The sequence below is a fragment of the Tachypleus tridentatus genome, chromosome 3, assembly GCF_004210375.1.
Source record: "Tachypleus tridentatus isolate NWPU-2018 chromosome 3, ASM421037v1, whole genome shotgun sequence".
Taxonomy (NCBI): Eukaryota; Metazoa; Arthropoda; class Merostomata; order Xiphosura; family Limulidae; genus Tachypleus; species Tachypleus tridentatus.
In genome coordinates this window covers 96,057,096-96,084,896 of record NC_134827.1, presented here as the reverse complement: position 1 = coordinate 96,084,896, position 27,801 = coordinate 96,057,096, and the positions used below count along the sequence as shown (strand labels likewise).

The 27,801-nt window shown below is 32.3% G+C and overlaps 1 protein-coding gene across 6 annotated transcripts; it reads left to right on the top strand.

The window, feature by feature from the left end:
* Positions 1–27,801, top strand: LOC143247519 (zinc finger MYND domain-containing protein 19-like). 6 transcript variants are annotated; one of them, XM_076495777.1, is made up of 7 exons: positions 5–271; positions 4,864–4,983; positions 9,944–10,003; positions 15,070–15,176; positions 17,067–17,271; positions 18,845–18,911; positions 24,733–27,801. In XM_076495777.1, the coding sequence occupies exons 2-7, from the start codon at positions 4,951–4,953 to the stop codon at positions 24,933–24,935; spliced, it is 675 nt and encodes a 224-aa protein (XP_076351892.1). In that variant the 5' UTR covers positions 5–271; positions 4,864–4,950; the 3' UTR covers positions 24,936–27,801. The 6 variants fall into 6 exon arrangements, with proteins under 6 accessions (XP_076351891.1, XP_076351895.1, XP_076351892.1 ...); XM_076495778.1 differs by having other exon boundaries at positions 7–271; positions 4,781–5,029; XM_076495776.1 differs by lacking the exon at positions 4,864–4,983 and having other exon boundaries at positions 1–271; positions 24,736–27,801.

Here is a 27,801-nt window from a genome sequence, read left to right as displayed (position 1 = left end):
GTCACGAGTCTACAGCTGTGCAACGGAAGCCTCAAACACATGATTAAAGCTTGAGGCTATGACTGTTTTGTGTTTCATTGTGTTGGATGGCGGGCTTTATTCTTAGTCACGGGGTTTAGGCGTCATTTCTAACCTGTAGGGTTGCGTACGGTTGTTCGATTTCACATAGTTTCAAATTTTGATTCAAATGAAGGACCTTCCAGACTCTCCAGAATCCTGGATATCTGGGGTTAAATTAGGAATAGTTCGTCTAGGTCGAGCAGCTGGAAAGGTAAGAATTATTTGTGTGATCAATATTGCCTTCGAAGTTATGTACTACATGCCTAATTTACTGGATTTCAACGAAGTTTCGTGAGGCTTTCTTTCACCATTACGTCAAAGATTGTAACGTGTGCCGTTGGGCTTTTAGTGAACAAGTGAGGTTTAAGAACTGGTTTACAAAATACACTATTTACTGTACGACTAGACTACCAGTATTAAGCAAGTTGCGTTTCGTGTATATATATGGTTCACTTTTGTTACTTATTTGCTTAAAAAAATAAGCACATTATAAGATGTAGACATTAGTATAAAAAACATTTTAACATAATAGCAAGTGTTTAAGTTTCAGGAACTTTAATATTGTAAGAAAAAGTGGCATCATATCCTTCTGATAAATTAATATGTGATTTAACTACTTGTTTTATAAAACTGAAACTTTAACTCCGATACTTGTGTCGTGGACGAAAATCATCTTTGCATTTGAGTTTATGCATCAATTTTATATTCTCATTTGAACTGGAATAAGTTATTTTACAACGACGTGATACGATATCATTACAATTTAGTTTTAACCAAACTCGATTTTTTTAAAACTTCAACTTGTTTTTTATTCTGTATTACAATTAAAAAATATCAAACCTTGACTACGATAAAGATTTGAATGATAAGTAAATTTGTTATATGAAACAATGTTTTACCATATTGCTGTACTATGTGCTAGTATAGCCATAATACATGTTCTACGTAGAGAAAATTGATCGTCAGATGCGGGTTGCTAAAGTGGTGTCACTACCGGAAGGTATTGATCTAACCGTCGAAGTCGGCGTTTAGATCGATGTTTCATCTCGACCACACAACATTCTACTTTACACTTTTGTTACGATTAATAAAGACTCGTGACGGCTAGATAGTTTTGTTAGTTAAGTAACTTAAGCATTGTATTGCAGCTACTTGACTCGCAACATACGGCGGCCAGTGACCTCATCCAGCTACAACGAATTCATGGTTTGCGTCAGGCGTGCTCGCTTGACCGGTTGCCCGACCGGTACCGTGCTGCAGGCGCGGGCGTATAATGGAAAGAAAATTTTCACGCGGGATTATTGTATTGAAAACAAAGGACCATGTTGAAGATAAAACTAGTTATTTACGCTTTAGTCTAATAAAGACGGAAATATTTACTGGAGCTTTAAGTAAGCTGACATTTTGTAATACTAATGATAACTAGAGAAAAAAAATGTATACCTACACTCATCGACCTAAACGTACGTCAGTTTGACAAATACATTTTAATTATTTATTAAATGTATAAACTCATTTTTATAACTTAGGCATGTCAAACTGACGAGTAACGAAACATTAGTCATACCACTTACGGGGTTCGTCGTTAAGTATAATGCAATTTCTATCCGTCTATTTGTTTCTTTCGTATGTAAACGTTATTGTGAATTTGACTAATTCGTTGAAAAGGTTCGTATAGTAAATTCATATCAGAAAGACAGTTCGAGTTTCTCGGATACATTATGAAGAAAGAAATTGAAAGTCTGGTCGTGATTCGAGAGAATGAAAGAGACTGTGGAAACCAGAGGGTGGCTTATTTCAAGAGATTATCTAAGTGGATTACTGTATCGACATTAGAAATTCTGTGTTTTTTAAGAAGAGATCTGTGGAAGATGAGTTACCTAGAGAGTCATTTTATATAAATATAATTGTACCGTTTGTAAAGGCACAGATAGCGTAGTTGTTTTGCGCCTTGAAACACCAAACCAACTAACCGTTTGTAAAACCAACATTGATGGTTAGGCCTAAGTACGTTTAAGTAGCTTGCGTAATAATTACTCGCCGATTTCATCCATATATTGCATGTTCCTATTCCATTAATGATTCTGTTATTAATTAAGAAGTCATTACTGCTAACGAAAATTTAGGTGTGAAGTGAGAAGATTATTGTTCTTTTTTTTTTCGAAGGCGAACATATTAACCAAACGTATCAAACAATAATGTGAAATGAAAAACAAATACGCTGTATACATCATATAACGTTGCAGGATTTTACTTTTATCAGCTGGCTTACCAAACCATGTTTATTTTAAAAAAATCATAAAATAATGTTATATAGCTTGGTAGATATAACATTTATTGAGTAATCTAAGCCTTGTTATATTATTTTACATTATAGTATCAATATTGGAACAAGGTAAATGAATAGGTGCACAGTGTTCTGAAATGGATGCGAATTTTTCTCTTACTGGACCAAGCAATGGAAACAATTGGCTTCACTTCGTATGCACAGTTGAGCATATCAGGCTTCTACGCTTATAGTACAGATTACCCAAAACAATAATGTTATGTAACTGGAAATTTATATTTTTATGCACTGTAATATGTATCATGAATACAAAATATGAACCTGATTAATTATGTTATTGTTATCACACAAATAGAAAGCGTACTTAATCTGTAACATTCTAAGTACTAAATAGATATTACAACATTGCAGGTAATTGGTAAATGCTTACACAATGCTTGGAACCGTATATCCTTATTGAAACACTTTTAAATGTCTATACTATGCAGGTTATTTGATTAAGTGATATTTTAAACAGCTATTATGCGTTGTGAAACTATTTCGTGTGCTGTTTATGGACGATTATCTCATTGAATTAAGGTTCATGGGGAAGAGGGATAATACATTGGAATTGCCTTGATATTTATACCTAAATAAAATTGTAATTTAATATACCGAAATGATGTAACAACTTTAAAATATGCTGAATATCTTGAGGTTATTTATAGCTTATTTATTTTGAGTGGCGCTAGTTTCATAGTTTTTTTTTTTAAATATAAATTAGTAGTATGAAGAGTTACAAAAACAAGGCTTAGCAGTCTGTGGAACTTTTGAATAAAATATTCAAATCTCGTTTTCATGACGCCAAATCTAATTGTTTTCTTTTTCGTGGATTGTCGTAATTTTATAATTATAATGTATACTTCGTTTTGAAGAACTGCTTTCAATTCATGGTACAGAAGGTGTGTTATATTTCCATTCTCCGGTTCTGGAAACTGATTAAAGGTTGGTGTTGGACTGATTATTAGGTTTAAGCATATTGATGCAAACCCTGAAATAACTTACAATAGTAATGCGTAATGTTACTAGTTGGAAATGAAAGTGCAAACAGGCTCATAGGAATGTTTACTTGAAGAGAAATTATTTTTGAAATGTCTATTGAATTAAATTCTAATGTATGAGGTTATGATTTTTTTCGTTGCTTATTTATTTAACTTTTTGAAAAGTGTTTGCACACGTATCATTGTTTATACGTGTAGTAGTTTGTGATATACCATCGAAATTAGTAATTTTAGGTCATGTTGTGTAACTAAACTCATTACGATTGCTTGTTCCGATTGGATGACCTCAAACTTTGTCATTTACACAGGCGTACAATTCTTTTAGTTTTCTACCATTTTTATATATTAAATTTACGCTCTATATGTGATTTTTTTAGAATATTTATCTCGGCGTTTGGTCTTTTGAACATATTTGTGCACATCTCATTACAACTTAAGTTACAAAATACAGCATTAAAAGCTAAGTTTACATTGCTGTAACATCCTTTTAAAAAGTTAAGCACAAAGGGCTATCTCTTGCCCACTAGGGGTATCGAAACCCGGTTTCTAGCTGGAAACTATTGAAATAGTTATTTGTGCACTTTTTACGCAGTTTCATTTTGATTGGGAACTATCAAACCTTAAGTATTATCAAAACTATTTGTAAGTTATTCAGTTCCAGAAACTAGTTACTATATGCTAAATTTATTAATTTTTGTGTTACAAGATCTGGAAAACAGATGTAAGCTTCAATACATGAAGTAGCTGCAATGTCTTTATAGAACTATCAGATTCATCAGTAAATTGCCAACCTACTCTTATGGCTTCACTGAATTAAGTTGAAATAAACCCACTGGTTGATGGCATTTTAAGCAATGGCTTATTATAAATCTAATATTGTTAGGCCCGGCATGGCCAGGTGGTTACGTCACTCTGCTCGTAATCTGAGGATCGCGGGTTCGAATCCCATCACATCAAACATGTTCGCCCTCCGTTTGTTATCAGTGATTCGTCGAAGTTTGTTTGTAATTCAGTGATTAGTTTGGTTATTTGTTGAGAAAAGTTTCGCATAAGTTTACTTGTATATTTAATTCGAACGAAATATTCTCAGAACGTTACTTATAACAACTTTTTGCTTATTTTATATTTAAACTTTTGAGGTTGCTTAGTAAGCTTTTGTTGCAGTTAAAACTATATTGGTTCGAGCTGCATAAAGATAAAACTTTGATTTTTCGTGTATTGAAAAGTAAAAGGTATTTTATACTGCTTGGCTGGTAACCATTAGCAAAAAAAAAAGTTGTTTTATTCTTATTGTAGTGGTGTTAGTTCACAGTAAAAATATTTTTTATCTTGTATTTGATAACAAGGACGTAAACGTGTGATGTATGTTTTCATTAGTTTTATTAATTTAAAGGTGGCGTGTTGAACTATAAAGAAAGGAAGAATTTCAGGCGTTTGTTATTTGAAGATATATAGGCTTACTTCCACTTTTAACAGAAATCTTCTCTGGCAGAATGCCGCTTACGAAGCAACTCTTAAAATACTCAGAAATGCATCGTTGAAGGTTCTTTGTCTATATAGCGGATGATGACTCAAGAAAAGTTCCATCACCTGAAGGTCGCCATCTAGCAATATTCCCAAGTCACGTGACACTAATGTATCGGTTTGTGGTTTCTGTGTGCCAAACGACCTTATCTCGCAAATTAAAAGAAATCTTGCTACAACCATTAGCATTTATTTGGTTTTTGCGAATTTTAATATTCTAATTATAATTCATTTAATAGCATATTTGACACTCGATTTTTTTTTTTTTTAATGTAAGGGGATGAAATATATTGTAACTTGATGGAAGTTGTTCGATAATTATATTGAAATACATTCGCCAGTTTTTCATGTTTGGCTATATACTTTGTCTTAAATACGAAATTTGTATTTGTACACAAATTTAGATGGCTCCTTGCACGCGTTTTTTTTCTTTGTTCCTTTAAACCAGGGGACAACATAACACTTCCTTTACGATTTGTTCGTAGCTAATTTGTACCAGCTGTTTAGAATTGACCCTAAACTTTGACGTTTTTCAAATTGTGTTGTATAAAAATCCAACAGTGGGGAAGTTGGTGTTGGTTTTCGAATAAAGCGTAGACTGAGCTGCAGTCTTATTCTTTTACAACATGATGATTGGCTTTATAGAGGGAGCTGCTGTCAGCAGTAGTGGAGGCCTGTGCTTTTACAAGTGTAAGGAGAATCGGTGGTTTCCTGAAAAGTAAGGAGTGGGTGGGTAACGTCAGCTTTAAAGGATCAAGCGGTCTCTTGCTGCGTGTGAAAAGATCACAAAATGCTTGGTAGTTATATTCTTTAACCTTCAGTTGGTGGCGTGGTAGAATAGAACGTATGTGGTCACCTAATTCTAGTGCGTTATTTAAAGTATTATGAAGTTCAAACTTTTATGGTTTTTTTTGTTGTTGTCCAAACCCTTATTTGTAAACAAATAATGAAAGCCTTAGATTATGGCTCACTATATTAAAACATATTTTAGTGGTGGTAAGTCCTTTTGTAGCCATTTGTATAAAATAAAAGCTATTGTGGCAATATCAAGATAGATGGGAAGTAATTAGATATTTACACGAGCGATTAAACGAAGAAATGACCCAAAAGAGGAGATAGAGTAAAAATCTTTTGGTCACAAAAAAACACTCGTAAAATCAAGCAAATAAAAAATCACAAGAAAATAAACTGATCTTACGAAAAATTTATAACCTAAGTAGTCGCGTGGGGTAAATATATGGCACTTGTTTAAAACCTTACAACACTATTGACGACTGTTTTGTTTGTTTTTGGAATTTCGCACAAAGCTACTCGAGGGCTATCTGTGCTAGCCGTCCCTAATTTAGCAGTGTAAGACTAGAGGAAAGGCAGCTAGTCATCACCACCCACCGCCAACTCTTGGGCTACTCTTTTACCAACGAATAGTGGGATTGACCGTAACATTATAACGCCCCCACGGCTGGGAGGGCGAGCATGTTTAGCGCGACGCGGGCGCGAACCCGCGACCCTCGGATTACGAGTAGCACGCCTTACGCGCTCGGCCATGCCAGGCCTTGACGACTGTAACGTGGACAGACATGCAATTATGGAAGCTACTTAGTAAAGTGCCATCTATCGCGTAGTAACTTATTAAAGAAATTACATGGGGTCATACTTGAAGGTTAAGAGATAAATAACTTTTCGAAGTCTTTCTAGAGTACTTTGAAATGAAAGTCAGTGTATAGTAAGAATTAAAGTAATTTTAGGTAGTTGGTGTAAGCAGATTTATATACTTACATTCGTGTTACTGATGTCTATATAAATATAATGGTACTGTTTGTTGTATGTCCATGTAACTACTTCGCAGTGTGTGAATGGACTTCAACCAAAATTTGTATTTGGTTTATTAAGTCCATACAGTGGCTTATGCACATTTTTAGGTTACCTTAGGGCAACCTATGATCCTTTGCTAGTACAGCGGTAAGTCTACGGATTTACAACGCTAAAATCAGGGGTCAGGGGCTCGATTCTCCTCGGTGGATTCAGCAGATAGCCCGATGCGGCTTTGCTATAACACACACACACACACACAACCTTTCATTAATCATGAATTTACATAACTTCCGTCCAGGGGACAGGTACTGCAGCTCGTTTTTGCAATGTTGTTTGACTGACGTTACTAGATATAGCGTTATATATGTTACTTATTGTCTTGGTAGCAGTGTCATGGTCATTTTGGATCTGATGAACAATTACTATTTAGGAGCTGTTTAGTAACATGTTAGTAGTGTATATTCACTGCATAAAAATTTAGTATGTTTCTGATAGAGGCGTTACGAACAACTCACTTACGAACAAGGGTTAAATGAGATATTTAAAATTAACACCTACAATGTTCATACAAAACTTTTATTTTTCATTATTGGATAAACAAGGAATTTTCGCTCGCTTTCTCATATTTTTTATTCGGTTTACTTAATACATGATCCAGTTATTTGCTGTTAAGATAATATATTTAGAGGATTATATTAATATATATTTTAATTATTTGGGCAGTGTATGTGGCTTAATGGAGTCTAGTCAAAGTCGACTGTGATATTTCATTAACGACAGAAACTTCGTGTCAGAAATCATTTCGTGTAGGTGTTCTCGTCTTGCGCAAAAAACAGTGACGTAATTCGCTTAGTTTGACGTCAGATTGTGGTTCTGAATTTGTTCACTTGTGGTGACAAATCACTGTTGGCTAATTGCTTTTCGTTAGTCAGTGTCTTAACCGTATTCTAGTTGTTATTGGATACCAAGATGAACAGACACTTGTAGGCATCTTGGACACCAGCAATGGATGAGGGTATAAAAAATGTGAAAACATATGATAGTCAGTTACACCGTACCATGAAAAAATATTTAGTATTTCGTTATTAGATGTTATATTGGTCTTAGATAAGCTACATTTGTCAAATGTGCTAATGGTTAACCCTCAGCTATATACGTGTTTTTAAACTCATCTTGAATCACCATTAAGAACATTAGTAAATTCATTATTCGTTACTATTTGATTAACGCTAAAACGATGCCACATAAGGGAGTTTAACGTAATTTGTAGTGTCGTGAAGTCAGTAAAACATGCGCATGCTATGCATCACGAGAAGAATTATGCACTTTGTCGGCTAAAACACAGGATGGCATATGAACTTCAAAAGCAAGAAATAAACAAAAAATGTTACTCTTAATTTTGGTTGTATTATTTATTTACGAAACAGAACAGTTAAGAACTCTGCGGAAGTACATCTAGTCTGTGAGTTAAATTAGGAATATAAAACTCCATACGAAACAAATGGATAGTAGTTTTGTTATTCGCTGTATCATCCATTATAATACCGACATGCGTTTCATGATGCGTATTTTTTGTATCTCTATACCGTCAAAAACGTAGCAGAATTACTGTTACGGCTATGGCAGAATTAAAATTATTGTTATGGCTATGGTAGTATTCAAACTATTGTTACAGCTATGCCAGTGTTCAAACATTTTGTTACTGTGTATTTCTGTTCAGAGGTCTAAAACAATATTTGTATGAGATGATTTACTTTACATGTGTCATACTTGAGTACCAGTTGAAGGCTGTTTTCTTTCGGAAATAAACGTTTTGACGACTTTAGTAAATTAGGGATACCCTTCATTGAAAAACAACAACAAAAAAACTTGGAATTTATTTCAAACATGAAACAGGGACTGAGGACTGACTGTAAATTATCATCGCCATAAAAATTAGGCCAGTTTGTATATTATTTGTCTTCGCATTTTAGTCCTTGGTTAACCGTTTTTTTTTTAGAATAAACGGCGTTCGAACAACTGGTTCTCCAGCTTGTGTTAGGACCAATTTAATTGAACACTTAGTTTCTTTGATGCTTTTGCATGATGTGAAATTTGGCAATGATCGGTTTTTTTTTCTCTAGTAGCACGTTGAAATATTAAAAGGTTAGTTTAATATTGTCTTAATTAAAGAACTAAAAACAAAATAAATGTTTGAAAAGATTCCATTAAAATTTGGCAAGAAGCGGTTATTTTGGCCAGTTTAGTTCTTTTGTCTGGAATTAGGCCAATTTTCTTTCTCAGCTGTGGTTACCTCATAAGCTCGTCTGTTCTCCGTGGAATATGAAATTGGTTTAATTTCATAATTAACTTCGCGTGCTTCACCACGGAAAATGGATTTCTTTGCTCGTCTTTAATACTGGGTTACTCACCTCAATGCAAGTCTATTTTAATAATGGACCGATACAGAATTCTATTTGTTATGTGGGGATGGTATTAAGAACATGGGTTTGGAAGACGGCTCAACCTCAAAGCTTCACGCGATGTTTAAATATTAGGTTTAAGTCACGACGAAATAAGTCTATGTATTGTGAAACGTATTTTGAATTATCGTATTTCGTTTTCTAAGGCAAGTTAATTATTTTAACTAGAATTTAAATTATATTAAAGGGAATATTAATTTCCTGTTCAAACTAAATTGGCGAGTTTTTAAAAGTTTACCCTCGACTGTTGTAATTATAACGCTAAATGTTATTTTGTATACGTGTGGGCCTGGTAATTAGTGTTTAACTCGCAATCTGATTATCGTGGGTTCGAATCCCGGTCACCTAATATGCTCGCCATTTCAACCGTGAGGGCGTTATAAAGTTACGGTCACTCTCACTATCAGAGTAGACCAAGAGTTGGCGGTGGGTGGTGTTAACCAGCTGTTTGCCTTTCCCCTAGTCTATTGCTGCTAAATTGGGGACGTTTAGCGCAGATAACCTCGTGTGACTTTTGCTTAAAATTCAATACAAATCAGTATATGTATACATATATTATAAATTCTACCTTTGAGTATATATAAATACTTCATAGCTTTTTCTTTGTAAAACAAATATCTAATAATAAGCAACATAGAGATATGTTAATATTTCATAGCGAATAACTAAACTAAATTATTTTTGCCCATATATATACTATAGTATATACAACCTTTCAAGTGATATTAATCTTGTGTTTTTTTTTTTTCCATTGTTAGATGAAGTACACTTTACTAGATGAACGAGACATAACTCTAGTCCAAGAATATGCCTTTGAGGTGAGTATTTGTATGTGTACTCTTAAGAGTAAAATATAGTACTGGAAGCAAATAACATTAATTTCGTTTTAAGGGCCTTGTACTTCCCCGAAGGCTTGGAGCAATTTGTTTACATTCAGTGTTGCTAAAGAAATGCGTTTGGTTATCTAATGGCATTACAGAAATATACCCTCTCACGATGTGCGCGGGTACTACACTATGTTATCAGGTACAGTTGCTCGAAAAAAAAACGTTACAAATCCAGATTTTATCTAAGACAATAAATAATCTATGTAATGTTTGCGATATATATATATAATATACGTGTGTGTCTGTGTGTGTGAGAGAGAGACATATAAGCGAAAAGTTACAATTGACTATCTTTTTCTCTTTGTCGTTTAAGAAAAAAACAACTTTCATTGACCCAGTATTTTGCACGGTTCAATATTTAATTGTTTTTCTTCACTTTTTTTCGATAAAGCTAAGTTGAAAGTGAATAGATTTCGGGCCCGTATTACACTTTACGATAAAGTATTAGTTTTATCATAAGCGTTTGTTGGAAAAATCGTGTACAATTAAGTATATATATATATATATATATATATATATATATATTTAATCATATGGTAGTTGTACCGGAACTTTGTACATACTTTTCGTCTTTCATTGTCTTAGGCCCGGCATGGCCAGGTGGGTTAAGGGGTTCGACTCGTAATCTGAGGTCCCCGGGTTCGTATCCTCGTCGCACCAAACATGCTCGCCCTTTCAGCCGTGGGGGCGTTATAATGTGACGGTCAGTTGCACTATTCGTTGGTAAAAGAGTAGCTAAAGAGTTGGCGGTGGGTGGTAATGACTAGTTGCCTTCCCTCTAGTCTTACACTGCTAAATTAGAGACGGCCCTTGAGTAGCTTTGCGCGAAATTCAAAACAAACAAACAATCATTCTCTTAAGTTACGGATAATGGGGATCTGTTTACCAAAGAATAAGTTTAATAATTTTGTCTGTTGTGTTTAAGACGTGCAGTGGGAGATTTATATGTAATGAGTCAGAATGCAAATTTTTCTACATTCTGTACAAAACTCTGCTGCCTAATATATGGCGTCAAGGTTACAAACTCGTGACGTCATAAACTGTGAAAGTGAGAAGTAAGGGTGAAGAAGTTGGCTGTTTCTGAGACTTGTTTGGAAACTGGCCAATAATGTTTTTCCTGGTTTCAGTAATCGCGTTCGTTTGGAAATTGACCTGTATTTTTTTTTTTTTTTTTGCCTAGTTCCAGTAATTGCATTCATATATACTAAAAAGTACGTGATTAACATTTGATATTTTGTTACTTATTTGAACTGGAATCATTAAAAACATCAAGTTGAGTATTTTTAGACAATATAATAAATCAAAGTTTTCAACTTGAAACCTCAGTTTCAAATACCTGGATTATGGAACGTCTGCTTAATGAACTGGATTCGTCAGTTCAGAGAGAGAATATGGTAACAATTTCATCTACAGGACTGCGAAACGAGATATTTTGTGATTCAAGTTTGGATTTACTTAAGAGCTATTTGTGCCAGGTTTGTATTAAAGAGTACGTTAAAACAGATTGTGAATCGTTTGAGCGGTCGCAAAATGAAGGAACCAGTATGGAAGGTTGTCAATCCAAATGAGGAGTTGTGGCCTCAATATAGGGAAAATTGTCAAATTTAGTTTAGTTAAATGTAATCAATAATGCATGTTTATGTCGTGGTAGTTTCAAATTGAATCAGTTAAAACTAAATTTTGCGCATCTTTTGAGTTGGAGTGGGTGTAGAAAATTCGTTAAATTGTATAAAGTAGCACAGTACAAAAGAAGGTACAATGCTCTGAGACTGGATAATATACAAATCGCTTGAAAAACTGATGTATTATTGAAATACATACATTTCGAAACCGTTGTATAATATTTGTATATTTTAAAGCAGCATTTATTTAAGAAGTTTATGTTAATAAGTGAGTTAATGTCGTTAGCGCTTTTAATAAACACGTACTTGATCGCTTTTTTCTTCGTTTTCATAATTTATCTTTCACTGAAGAAAGAATTAACAGGTTTCAATTATTAAAATTGCACAGATGGCGCGAGTGTGATTCTTCCTTGTGTTGTGAAGTCTGTACTTCTCGCTACTAACATTGGTAACTTTGACCTCTATGTAAACAAAGAGGAAATAAATGTAGTTCCCGCCTTTTCCCCCTCCCCTCCTTGCTTCGTATTAATGATACACATGTGCGATGAGTCAACATATGGGAAATTTGAACGAAATACCGTGAAGGGAGGGTAGAACGGTCGTTTACTTCTGTGATGCGTGGTTTCACAATCTGTAAGAGATGGTGGTTGTGGTTGTTTACCTGTTGTGAAGAGAAGTAGATAGGAACACTTCTTACCAGTTTTTATGTATTATTTAAACATATCTACAGATTATCGTTTTTAAATTTGTTTATAAATTAGCGCATTAGTATATTTGGCCAAAGGCAGTTTTACTGTTGCTGACAACCTTTTTCGTTTCGTCTGTACTTCGTTTTACAAAATTTATCTTCTATAAATCGGCACGATTTTTCTTCAGTGTAAATTTAAGTATGTTATAACAGAATCGTTTCAGAAGTACGTTTTCCTAAAATATAGTACAAAATATATACTGTTGTACTTTTCTAATTGTGTGATATAATTTCAAGTAAATTAGCGCTACTTTTGTTTGTTTAAGGGGATGGAGTCGCAGTACGTACAGCATATAGTGACAGAAAATATTGTATAGAGTTGCATGTGTAATCGATTGTATAGCGTATGGTACTAAAACTTGTGAATATCTGAGGGTATTCAAAGGCTGTAACTATGCTACAATCAATTACATTTCAATGATTATTTTAAATTGTTTTGCATTTTGCTTTAAGTGCATGAATAGGTAGTTAAAAAGACTTAGCCAGGCACTAGCTAAATTAAAAATTGAAAGTTATAGGTGAGAAAATAGTATTTAAATATTTACGTAATTTCTGTGGCAATATGAAATACTGGTTTTTTCCCAGAAGATGAACATGCCTACGTTCTGTAGTTTTAAATTAATATACTACAACCCCTATTAACATTTAGTTCATTATCAACAGTGAAAAATAAAACCTAGTTTTCTAGCATATTTCGTTTTTTCTTTAAAGAACGTAATAGGAAAAATATTCGTTAAACAAAGAAACTTGAGATCTACAAAAAACAGAAAAACTGTCAACGATTTTTATTTGCAAGGCGTGTTTATTTTACCTTAATTGCCATCTATTAAGTGGAAAGAAAACTACATTTTAGAATATTTTTTTAAAATTATTTTTGTCAAAAATACTTTGTGGTCAGTTTCAGTAACAGTAGATATGTACTTTTTACAATGCGAGGATTTGTTCTATGTTAACGACGAAATCCATTGAAAGAGGTTTAGCGTTTAATAATAAAATGAAAACTGGTTGGTATAATGCTGTACCGCATTCTATTGTTCGGCGAGTACTTCTGAATTATTTGGTAAAAGTAATATAATATCCAGTCAACGTAACAATTAACATTTATAAAATTTTCTGTAGGTTGCGTTAACTTTTACGAACGTTATAGGCCTAATTTCGCAAAGAATAATTTCATTTTCAACAGAAATATCGTGAAGAAAAAAAATACAAAACTTGGAAAGTTTTCTTGCCGGTGGTACCTATTCTTAAACCACTTTGATCGTCAAACAAACGCGTACCTCACAAAGTAACCGAATAGTAGAATAAATGCGATAATTTACTGTCTACACAGAACTGAAATACCTATAGAATCCTGGGTAACTTTGTGTATAAACAATGTACCTTTTCTTCTAGGTACTGCTCGAAATTAATAAATTATTTACGAAATGACGCGCTTCATTAAGCAAGAGTCGCATTTACAGCCTATTAACGGTATTAAAATAATATACCATGTAGTATGATCAATCATGCTTTATCGATTCAGGAAATACTGATAAGAAACAAGAACTCCGCTGTGTAGAGGTTTGTTTATTTTTTATTGGTATGGTTTCCAAAATGGATTCAAACTTAGAGACTGCTAGAAAAGGTGGTTATTATGTCTTTGCCGAATATTTAAAACAAATAAACAATTTAAGAAACTGATGAAAGTGCATTAAATGATATCATTTGCTAAAATATCTTGAGTTAATTTTTTTTTATTTTCCATAATTCTATTGTGGTTTGTTTAGTGTCTATAAATGATAAAGCAAGGTAAATGGTTAATTAGTATTGAAAGAGATGTGTTGGATTGTTCCTGAGAGGATCATTGCATGTTACTATTTGTCAAGAAGTAAGAATAAACATGTATGGAAATAAGTTTTTTAAGTCTAATTTTTTCATATTAAAAAAAACAACACAAGAAACCAACCTCCTATAATTTATATTTTCATCACTTTTTATCTGATGTGTTATCTTGGAAGCTACAAAGAAAATGCTATCATGCACAGTTTTCTTTCCTGTTATCTGAAAGCATTGATATATTACTGCAAACATGCTTTGATACAACATAGACAGTGTGTTTGTTTGTTTTGAATTTTTGCGCAAAGCTGCACGAGGGCTATCTGCACTAGCTGTCTCTAATTAATAGACAGTGTGTAAGTGGTTACGCTGATACATTGCTGCAAACATACTTTGATACAACATAGTTTGTAAGTGGTTACATTGATATATTGCTGGAAACGTGCTTTGATACAGTGTAAGTTACTACACTTTTGTACTCTTTGTCCACAAGAAGGCACAACATCAGTTAATTTTTGACTAACACAGTTGAATTAAAGTACATTACATTAAGATATTTTATTTGAAGGAAAGTATAGATACAGTTTCATAGACCAGTTCACACTGGAACAAAACTGTTTACGTGGAAGAAGTTTTGCATGTTAACATGTGCTAAAAATGTGTTGCAGTTTCTGTTTGTGGTAAGTCAAGTTGGAATAGGATTTTGATTGCAGAAGTTTAATAGGAAAAGAAAAATATTACAACAGAAAAAAACAAACCCAAAGAAACTTCACATTTAATGAATAGTACAATTTCATTCTGCTCCTGTTTAGGCAAAGTTGGAAATTGATAAAGATGGAAATGGTGCTGAAGTATATGCATTTGCCTATGATCTGTTAAGAGGGAAACATTTTGGAAAATTTGTTCAAGATTTACTGTGGTAAGTAAAATTTAAATAAAACAAAGTGGAGACATTCTTTACTGTAGGCTGATTACTGTATTAAACAGCATGCACTTGCAGGAGAATCTAGTAGTAAATTATGAGCTGTCAAAGCTGTGGAAATAAATTTAGGTTATTTAGCATATTTTATACAGACTTTAGTTAAATAAATGTTTGCATACAATAGGATATTATCAAACCATAAAGATGTTTTATATGATTTGGTCTAGTAGTTTTATTTTAGCAGAGAATTGGTTATTTGTGATAACAAGAAACTCACTTTAAGTGAAAATGTATCTCAGGACAGCTGGTATGGGTATTAAATCTTTAATTGAAATAAAGTACAGAACGTTTTGATCTTCTTAGATTGCAAACTCTTTGTTAACATGAAGATGACCTAAGAAGGTTGAAACATTGTTCTCTACTTTAATAAAAGTTTTAATACCCATACCAGCCCTCTTGAGATACATTGTTATAATTAATATATGCACGGTTAAGCTTTCCATCAGTTTTATTGTAAAAACTAACTTTTTGATTAACAAAGCAGCTAATTAATATGTATTAACTTTATATGCTGGAGGGTAGATTGTTATAAATGTAACTATTAATTATAAATCTTAAGAAAAATTAGATAAAGTAATTTAAAGTTAATTGTCAGTTCTCAAAAATTGAAGTCTTGTGTTCATTTTGTTTAAACTCCAGAGTAACATCTATCAAACTAGTGTTCAATAAAAGTTTAGGGAAAGAAAAGCCTTTCTGATTTTTGTGATGATTCAAAGAAATAACATGGCTCTATTTTTAAATTTTAAAATAGTAGATTCTATAAAATAAATGCTAGCAGTGATCCATGTAACATTTCCAGTAGTTTTCATGCCCTTCACTCATATTCCTCATTCTGTCATTCTCATGCATGTAATTTGAGCTCTGATTTCTTACAGACTTTGTTAGATTAATAAATTCTGGTCTGTTTGAAAAAAAAACGTTTAGGTGGGCAGACAAAGAAACTTGTAGAGACATAACTATTTAATAAAACTACATATACCTAACTTGATTTAATAAAAATACACAAAGTGATCAATAATGTTATTCATATTAGTGTACAGTGTATAAAACGGTTATGAGTGTTGAGTGTATGATATGTTTTTCAGATCAAACAAAGAATAAAACCCATAATAAAGAAAGAGTAGCTAAAAGGTGTTTATAGTAAGTAGCCTATAAAGTGAACCGAAGCTAGAGTGTTGTAAACTGAAATGAAGGCAAACTTGTCTGAATGAACTGCACGTGCATATTTTAGATGTAAATTAGTCATGAAAGCCATTAAAATTGTATTTATTGTAATCCTTTTTTTAAGGAAATTATATAAGAGTTGAGTGTTGTTTGTGTGAAATACTTTGCAAATATGAAAAAACTAAGGTTGAAATCCAAACCAGATGTCGTGCAATGACAGCATAATTACGTTGTCATGTAACAAAGTCATTCTATTGAGAAGTCTGACTAAGCAAAATTTAGGAAAGATGCTTCTCGATTGAAAAGCCAGTAGTCAATCTGGCCTCCTTGAACAAAGTCTTCTAATGATATGGGATTTGTAGCACTTGATCATGAACTTTTGCGAGAAGTTCCAGATAGAAAATTGCAAGTGTATTATTTATGCAGATTTATTCCAATGCAAATTTTTGAGAAATAAAACTTAAAAATGTAACAAATTTTGTTTGTACCATGGTGTGATTTTTATATTTATTTTCTGGGCTCAATTCTAGATGTACATTTGTTATCTTACCAAGTAGATGAATGCTTCAACAACAACAGAAAATAGATGTACACTGTAATGTTGTAGATTGTCCATTTATGGTCTTGGTTTCATTACCTAAACATTTGTTTTCTATGCTACAGGGAAAAGCATTATGGAGGTGTTGCTCCTGGATTTAAGGTAGTCCATAAAAACAGCATTACTATGGACAATAGACTACAAAACTTGTGTTTAGTTCCTAAAAGTTGTCGACTTCCACTGCTGCTAGAGACTCAGAGAAAACATCGAGAACAGTCACTTTATTGGGCAGCCATTCAACAACTTCCCCCTGATCACATGGTTGATGAAGTAAGACTCTTGGCTTAAAAGAAGCAATATTCTGTTTAGTCATTTAAAAAATACATTAACAGCAGTTTTAAGAGTAGACAAATTCTAATTTTGATGACTCTGTCACAAACTGTGAACCTTGCAGTGTATTATGCACATTGCATTTGATAGTTGATGACTTTATCACAAACTGTGAACCTTGTGGTGCATTATGCACATTGCATTTGATAGTTGATGACTTTATCACAAACTGTGAACCTTGTGGTGCATTATGCACATTGCATTTGATATTTGATGACTCTGTCACAAACTGTGAACCTTGCAGTGTATTATGCACATTGCATTTGATAGTTGATGACTTTATCACAAACTGTGAACCTTGTGGTGCATTATGCACATTGCATTTGTCTATTTGCTCTGTAAACAATTTAGATAACATACTATATATAATTTCTGAAGTTTTCATTAAAACAAAAACAAAAGAATTTATTAAAGAATGCATCCAGAAAACGTCAAACAAGAAAACTAATCTCAAAGATGAAAACAGCTAATCTCAAAGATGAAAACAGCTGTGACTTTCATCACTACCACAATTCCTTGTGTCAAATGCATCAGTGAAGACGAAACTGGATCATGGAAATGACTAAATAAGAAACATAATGTTGATATGACTAACATAAACATAGAAAATCCATATATTCATATCTAGAACCTTATTACTAGAAAAAAAAAACTACAACAGAAATGAAAACAAAAATGCAATTCATGTAAACACTTTTATACTTTAGAAACTAAAAGAGAAATGAACCTCAGGATTATGGACCCTCGTATGTTTTGAATATTTCAGAGAAACTATTAAAGAAACCAGACATTACTACTAATAAAGTCATAAGCAAAGCCATTGCAAAATTAATGTCCGTGAATTACCTTTATCTATATTAATGTTTTATTCACAAACAAACACCAATTTAATGCTTTCTACAAAAATACTTGCTGACCCCTACAAGTCTGTAATATTTTCTGGAATTCAAATTGCTTTTTTGAATGTAATTCTTACCTGTTGATGACTTGGTGCTTTAAGTTGAAACATTGCAACCATTAAAATCAGAACGTGTCTAATGTAAAAAATTGCTGTCATTGTATTTATGAATTAGTTATTCAGTTTGGTAGGTTCCTCAATGAACATAAATTTGTTTTACCTTATAAGTGAGAAAATAATTGACAATAGTTTCTGAAAGCAGGAATAATATTAATTGCTACATTTTCAACAGATATTATTTTTACTAAAAGATTACTAGCTCATAATACAGTTTTATACCTTGCAAGTCGAGAGTCATACAGTTTTATACCTTGCAAGTCGAGAGTCATTGTTCCTTGATCTTCAAATAAAATTAATGAGTAAACAATAGTTTTAATTCTAAGTTTTTTTTAAAATGAGGAAAGTAAACTGATGTTTAAAAATTGTGGAATGAGTGTAGAATAGTATTCATCAGATGTGAAAATTTTACCATGTTTCACTGGTTTGAAATTTTTACTATATGTTATTTCCTGATAGCATAACATACCTGTTTATTTGTTGTTTTTTTTATTTTAGCATTTTAATGACCATAGTTTGAGTAGACGATATTATAATGCCAATGGTGAACTTGTATATGAAGAAGGTAAGTGGCAATTGTCTGAAATGCTTACTAATAACACCCCATTACGATTCTAGTTCCTTTAGGGGATTACAAAGTAAAAGTATAAATAGTAGTAAAGGCTCCAAAATGCAGCTTTCAAATATACATTCTTTTTAAAAATGCAAATTACATGAGTTAACTTTATCAGAAAAAAAAATCCATAAATCCTGCATAGGTGTGCTGACATTACATAAGTATTTGCACATAAAATCTTTCTGTGCTGATAAATTGTTTGAAACTCCTGCTTGATCAGAGTTGAAATAGTTTAATATAATGCTTTGGAACAGCAGTGGACTTATTGGTCCATCTTAGTTGATTGAGCCAAATTAAAATTATAAAGACAACCTTAAAGGCAGTCGTTATAATTCATATATTTATCAAGATTTTTCTTAAACACACTTCAGTTTACTGTTTCTACAACATCCAAGGGCAACCCATTCCAAAGGCTAATCACCCTGTCAAATAAATAAAACTGTCTTATCTGAAAATAACTCCTACCCAGCCATAATTTATACTCATGTCTCCTAGTCCTGACTATTCTCACTGTTGAATATGAAAAATATGCATCAATACTATAAATTCACTTTACAATCTTAAACACCTCAATCAGATCCCTCCTAACTCTTCTTTTTTTTTTTTCAAGAGAAAACAATTTGAGGGTTTTCACATTCTCATATGACAAACCCTTCACCCCAGGCACCATTCTAGTAACCATTCTCTGGACCCTTCCCAACAATTCAGTGTATTTTCAAAGATAAGGATTCCAAGACTGAACACTACTCCAAATGTGGCCTAACCAGTGACCTGTACAATTGAATTTTATAACCTCTTTAGACTTGTATTTAATATTTATGTAGACACAACCAACATTCCTACTTGTCCTATCACTAGCAACACCACACAGCTTTGGATGGCTTTACAGAATGATGAACTATTACATCAGTGTTCCTTTCCTTCATAACACTATTAAGGTTATTTTAATACAAGTTATATTTGTAATTCAGCTTATGACAACCCACATGCGTTGTCTTGCTATTATCATAATTAAAACTCATCTGCCATTTATTTGCCTAACCCACTAAATGATCTAAACCCTTTTTTAAATCAAAAGGATCACAGCTATCAACACCCAAGACATCAATATTATCTGTAAATTTAAGTAATCTATTGACTATTCATTCATGTACATGACTGGTGTAAACCAAAAAGAGCAAAGGTCCTAAGACTGAGTCCTGATGTACCCCTCTTGTGACATTACTATAGTTTGACTGAACTCCATCTTTAACAACTCTGCTTTCTTCCATCCAGTAACTATTCTATCCAATTAATTAACTCATCCCCCACACTTACAGAGAATGTTTGTTTTTACAAGCCTTTTATGAGGCACCTTGCCAAATGTTTTTTGAAACTCCAGATATACCAAGTTTACACTCATACCTTCTTCTAACACAAGCAGTAACCTTTTCAAAGAATGTGAAAAGATTTGTAAGGGAAGATTTTATCTTGGTGAAACCATGTTGACTATCCAACAAAATTATAAACTTTGTTAAATGACTTTGCAAAGTATCTTTTATCAGACTTTCTGAAATTTCTCACAGATGATGTAAAACTAATGGGTCTATAATTACTGAGACAATTTTTATCATTTCTCTTGAAAGGAGGAATTACATTTGGTAACTTCCAATCCTTTGGTACCTGATAGTTATTCAGAAACTAAAAAAAAATAGTAGTAAGTAGCTCGCACATCCAATCTTTAACCTCCTTCAAAACTCGTGAAATTATTAGCTGGTCCAGGAGTTTTATCATTTTTTAAACTTCCCAGTTTTTCTTAACCAACTCAAAATTAATGCAGTCATCTTGTGTAATCTTGTCCCATTTATCAGCTGTTCAAGATGTGGAATACTTGCTTAAACCTTCATAAGTAAGAACTAAAGAAAAAGCAAAATTTAATAACTGACATCTCATAACCATCAGATATTATAATCCAGACATCTTGTAATCATTAGGTGTTACAGCCCAGACATGTCGTAATCATTAGGTGTTACAGCCCAGACATGTCGTAATCATTAGGTGTTAACCTTTCTTTAACATCCTTCAGGAGTCCTACCCAAACTTTTAACATTTTGTTTTTCCTTAATATATTTAAAGAAATTGGCCAACTTTTGTCATACATCCATTTTGATGTTACAATTTTCTATTTCGCCAACTTCCTATAATTTTCTAAGTTTCCTGTCATACAAGTCAGGTTGAATTTCTAAAATGCATGATGCTTTTCTTTAATTTTATGTTTTAAACTCTTTGTGAACCAACCTGGTTTTTTACTTACAGCTACTGTTTTCTTTCTATAACGAATATGGTTACATGAATATATATGTAAAAACGGCTCGTTTGGATTGAGAAAATATTTCACGTTAGAGGAGCGAACAACACAACGTTTTGACCTTCTTCGGCCATCGTCAGGTTCACAAAGAAAGAGGTAACTGACTGGAAGCTCACCACATGTCAGTTACCTCTCTCTTTCCTTGTGAACCTGACGATGACCGAAGAAGGTCGAAACGTTGTTCGCTCCTCTACATAAAAATTTTCTCAACCCAAACGAGCTGTTTTTACATATATACATTTCTCTACTAGTGGGTTTTATCGACATCACTGATGGTTACATGAATGTTTTAAGAATTTACTTTAAACATTTTCCACCTTTGATCAGTCTACAAATAATTCAGCTGCTTAACTTACAATCGATAATTCTTGTTGCATCTCTTCAAAATTTGCTTTTTTAAACTTTTTATCAAACTTACTATTCCTTATCTCCATATACAGCGAAACATTGAACCTAACATACAGCAAAGGTTAAACTAACATTGAAATAATTTTTATTTGTTTAGTAAATCTAATTCAAGTTATAGTAGAATCTTTGCATAAAAAATTTTGTACAGTATATATAATGTGAAATCCTTAAACAGTTTTAAGCTACTTACATAAAACTGAAATAACAAAAGAATTAACACAGAATGCTGGACTTGATAAACACTGAAACAGAGGTGTTAATTGTGATAAATTTGAATCAGAACTGAGGCCTGGAGAATCTGGTAGGCTAGGATTGTCCTAGTGGTTAGCATGATAAGTTGTTGGTCCATGATTTATGTCTGTTGCAACAAAACAAACAAATTGTTCTCTTCACTCTTGGGCCATGGGTGCATTATAAGAGTGATAGTCAAATCCCACTATTTGATTAAAGTAGCCTAGGAGTTTATGGTGGATGCTGTTTACTAACTGTTATCTTTCTAGTTGTTTTATCAGTTTGAGATCTGTGTGTAGCTCTGCTCTAATTAATCAATCAGTTAATTTTAACTGTTTGTGAAACAGCTTCATTTAATCTTCACAATTAGCAGATGCTTATGATGTATTGTATGTAAACGCTAGAAACCTTTGTAGTTTTACTTGTCTTAAAACAATAGCCTGTTTCAATTGTAAACTACATTATTAATGTAGTCCCTCAGGGACTTTCAAGAATTATAACAGTGTATGATAACACTATTTCAGTCACACTAGATTTGTAACATCTATTACCAAATGTGTTTTGCTCATTCTAGGGCTCGTCAGGCCTGCTGGAATACAACAGAGTATAAGACGGAACACTATTTATGTAATATAATATAGTAAAATTATATAATAATTATTTATCAACCTCCAAACATTATACACACAGCAATGAGGATTATATGAAATAGCTTATAAAAACTGTTAGATTGTTCTTTTTATGACAGATTGAATTTTGAGCGATCAATGCAGCCTTACATCCACCACTATACTGGTACAGGTATGTTGATGATACAATTGCTGGATTCACATCTACAGAATACACATTTAGTTTTTATAACCACGTTTACTCGATATATCCCAACATTAAGTTTGCTTGTGAACAGTTAAAAACTAACCAAATAGCATTTCTCAAGATCACTAGAACTGATACACAATTCAAAACAGAAATCCACAGAAAAATCACCACACTGATTGAAATCAGCAATGAAACGAAACAAAACTGAACACATTAAGAAATCAAATAAACACAAAACTATGTTCACCTGATGAAATAAACAAAATAAAACACTTCATCAACATCAACAAATTTCCTCAAAAAAAAACAACGTGGAAAAACATTATACACACACACTTAGACCAACAACAAACAAACAACAATAAATCCCAAGACGCAACAAACTACAAAATCTTATACTGATGCATACCATATGTTCCCAACATCAGCAAAAATATAACCAACATTTGGCAAAAATATAACAAAACATTTGGCAAAAATATAACAAAACATTTCAGTAAACACCAAATTTATTAAAAAAAACAGGAACAAAACTAAAGTCCATGCTACTTAAAAACTACACTGACAAACACAACACCAACATTATTTATAAAATACAATGTGATAACTGCCACAACTTCGATATTGGAGAAACAAGCAGAAAAATGGAAACAAGATTCAGAGAACACAAAAAAACACGTTCACACGTTTTTAAACACTGCAAATCAAAGAAACACAACATAACCAAAAACAAAAAACATCCAGATATTAAGTAGGGAAACAAATATAAACAAACGCAAAAGAGACCTACTTATACAGCAACTAAATCTAAAATTAAACCAATATAAAGGAACACCTTTATACCTATTCTAATTAATAACTTAACATCCAACTGCAACGACCCCTACAGTTCCGTACCCGTTTATACTCTCATCCGTAAGACGTGTCCGTCAACGGTCACGTTCAAACTCTCTCTTTGTTAACCTGAAGATGACCTAGGAAGGTCGAAACGTTGTTCTCTGCTTATCAATACCAGCCGTTCTGAGATGTATTGTTAGACCGCTGTTCTGTTTATTGTATCTCGGTTCTGGATTGAGCTAAATAAATAACTGACAATGAATATCACAAGTTATAATATGGTTGGAACACTATAATTATACGCTCTTCCCATTTATAAAATTCCTTAGGGACTAGATTAAGGTTGTAATATTTCAAAATTTTAATAGGCTTACAGTTATTGTCTTATAACAAGTACAATTGTGTCCTTTCTTTGCCGCCATGTATAAGGTACATACACCATGTCAAACCTTTAGTATCCCGTTACGAGAAAGTGGAACATATATTAGCCCAGAGTTTTGACAGACAAGATTTCCTTAAATTGCCCAAGTAGTTAATTGTAGGAACAATCTAATACTGCTGCTGCGAATGTACAAAGCTGAGCTTAGTCCAAGATATATTAAAATAGTTTGCGTTCTTAAAAATAGGTGGCGGTAAGAAACTTAGAAGTAATTGATGTAATATGAAGATTTCAAATTGGGAAAATAATTATTTTGAAGTGAGATCTAAAACTGAACATGATACATATTAAGTTTTTAATGTAATGGTTTAAAATGTACAACTTTTGCATAATTTATATTTGTAGTATAAATTGTTTGATAATTCAGATCCATCTATTGTTCCTTTAGCTGTAGTACCCTTTTTGCATGTAATATTTCAGTGACAAACTAGTTAATCAAATGAATCCATATGAGTAAGATTAAATTTTAGGTAACAGATCTTTAACTTCAAAAGTAAATGATTCGTTCTTTAGTATTAATGGTAGCTGTGATCGATCAGTGTTAATTTTTTAAGTATTTATTGAGTAAGTTTGACAAAATGTTTATAATGATAGTGTTTCTCAGTTTTTAACACGTGCGAAAAAATTAAATAATTTTGTATGCTCTTCCAAGCTGTTTTGGATTTATATGTTTATAATCTTGGTTTCAGAAGAGAGCACATGTTACTATGAATGCCACTACCCTCCGTGTATAAACCTTGAACGAGAACCTCGAGAATTTAGTATATGTGGGCGATGTCAGGAAGCTCGTTATTGTGGACCAACGTGTCAGCAAAGAGATTGGCCGATTCACAAGAAATTTTGCAGAAAAAAATATCATTCAGTGTTGAGGGATCAGTCTCCTGATCGATGACCACCATCTAGTGGTAGATAATAGAAACATTTTTAGAATTTGTAATAAAACATCATCTTAGATACGTAACTGTTCAAGTCAGTGGTGAAGTGTGATTGATGGATATAATTTCTGTACTCATAATGTCGCATTTTTTTTTTTTCCAAACTGTTAAAGTTCAGTTCAGTTTTGGATGTTTTCTTTAAGTATCTAACTTGTGAAAAATTCAAAATTGATTGACAGCAAAAGTGATGTAAGTGTGTATTATCTGTAAGTTTTTTTTTTACAGTTTCGTTTTTTTTAGTGTTTAATCATTATACATTTCAGTGGATGGACGTGCTTGTTTTCAATGGATTATTTATAAGGAAGAATTGAGTTAAGTACATAAATCCGAGAATTACATCTTGGACATCCATCAAGTTTTATTACTCTATTAGTGTATTTTACATTGATATTTTACTACTTTCTCTTTTTTGAGTGATTTAAGAAATTGGTTCAGATGAAATTGTTTTTTAGCAAAGGAATAATTTATTGTCGCTGGTATGTTCGGAAAGAGGCTTGTAGAAAGGTCTGTCAGAAGCTCCCTTGCTTGCCAGAAAACCTGAATTTACAAAGAAAAAAATGTAATGGTTCTTGTTCAGTGAATTTTTATGGAAATTGTGTAATAAATGTTGTTATAATGTTATTTAATGAATATTTTATGGGGATCTGTGTTGATACTAAGTGTATGTTCCTGCCTTTCTAATGTAATTGTTCTACTAATCATGACTGCTTTTTCTTACTGAATTTATACATTAAAGATAATGATCACTTGATCTCTTGCCCTATTTCTAGATAGTTGTAAGTTTGGTAGTAATCATATTATTAAGGAAATGTTCAGTTTTTCTTGCAGAGTTAATTTGGTATTTAAACAGGATTTTAAATTTTACGAGTTTTCTTTAAGTCGTGCAACTTTTTTCTCCTTAGTAATTTCTTTTGAAGTTCTCTAGTACTATTGCTAAAATTGTTTGAAATCGTGAACAATATAAAAGTTTACCATTTAAAATTTGTTAATCTTAAGTGTTATAATAGTGCATGGAAACATGAGTAATAGTTTACAATTAACTTTAGTTTTCTTTTTGTAAGGAAAGTTTCTACTTTCATTTTATTGCATTTTTTAGAAACAAACTCAACAGATGGCGCTGTTAACCCAATTTATGTCCAATTTTAAGCAATATTTTTTGTCCTTCACAAAAATCAGTTTAAGCGATTTAATCAATAATGCCAAGTCAGTAGAAGGTCTGTAATTCATTTAGTTTACATTACAATATTGAATATGTTGTTAACTTTTCTCATCTTATTACCATTCCGATTAAAAATGTAAAAAATAGTCTTCAGAGTTTTGAGTTTTTGAAGGATTAATATTGTACGCCAGTCTTATTGAAAATTAAAGCAAACTTTTATTTTCACTCGTGGCTCAAGATTGTGGCGAGTTATATTAGCTGCAAAAAGTGTATTATAGTCATTCTTTCAGTTTTTTTTCTTGTAATAGGTATCAATTTTAAGTCGTATTTAAATTACAGTTTGTACAATTTAGATTTTTTGGATTACCAAATGATGGATTTTAAATATCGAAAACTAATACAATTTTTAAACTATTTTCTAAACAAAATATTAAAAGCGTGTCATTGTGGAGTCGTATATTTTCACTGTGCAATGAAACTTGAAATATATTGAACATTAACAATAGTTTAGACGTGCCGGCCAATCAATTTAGAAAACTAAACTCTTAAACGGAGAGTTTTACCTTGTACAGTTGTTAGTGTTATTAGAATACACGCTAAACTTTATATAAATATAATTTTCCTACGTAATGTAGGGAAATTCGAAGTTATTTTCCAATCACATCTTTTCTTTTAATTATATTTATTTTATAAATTATCACCAAGTTTGAAACCCAGAACTCAGCTTGTAATGAAAATTTGAAGTACATGGTTTGTCCAGCTGTTTGTAAAGGGTAAGAAAAAGCATAATTTTTTTTTATGGTAAGTACTGTCGGGAACAACTTGTTTAATGCAAGAGAAAAAAATATTCAACATCTGTTACTTCACACGTCTGGTTTCTGTATTACTACGTTGAAGCAATGTAATTACAATGTTTTTTCTCTCGTGAACACGTACATTTAAAGTTTAGGTAATTACAGAATGTTAGGTTATGAAAAGATTTAATGGTTATTTAGCACGTTTTAAGGTTTAGTTGATATGGGTCAATCTTAAGCTACTTGGAGCTTTGGCATATTGGGAAGAATTCTTTCTGCACTCAGAGATGAGTTCTCTGTATATATGAAAATCGAGTAGGCCTAATGACACCTAAAGAAGCAAACCGTGAAACTTTATGGTTACATTTTCCAAGTAAAAGGCTCAAAAGACTATTTATTCTTCTGTAACAAGTAATAATAACGGATAATATTTTGTAAATACGGTAATTATGTTTTCTGTGAAATCTAAATTTTTATTAAATACATTCCACTAAATACTTATTACCTTAGTTTCTTTCATTTGTAATACCATTAGAAAGCTGTTAAATTCTTAAACACGTAGGCCTAGCTTTCCTGGTTTAGTGGACGTCAACACTAATTTTTTTATAGCTTTGAGTTTTAGTTAAAATACAAACCTTTTCGGTTTTTTTTTTTTTTTTTGCTTAGTGATAATTGTAGGATAAAAATTAAATTTATGTTGTATTTTTATGTTTGTGAAACATGTTCATGTCAATACTACCATTAATTTCGTAACAACTTTTAGCACATTGTGCATAGCAGTATTACGATAATAGATGAATTCTTGTGGATTTTGTTTTTCCTGTCCCAGTGATGTTTAATTGATTCTAATAAATTTTTAAGAGAAGTTTA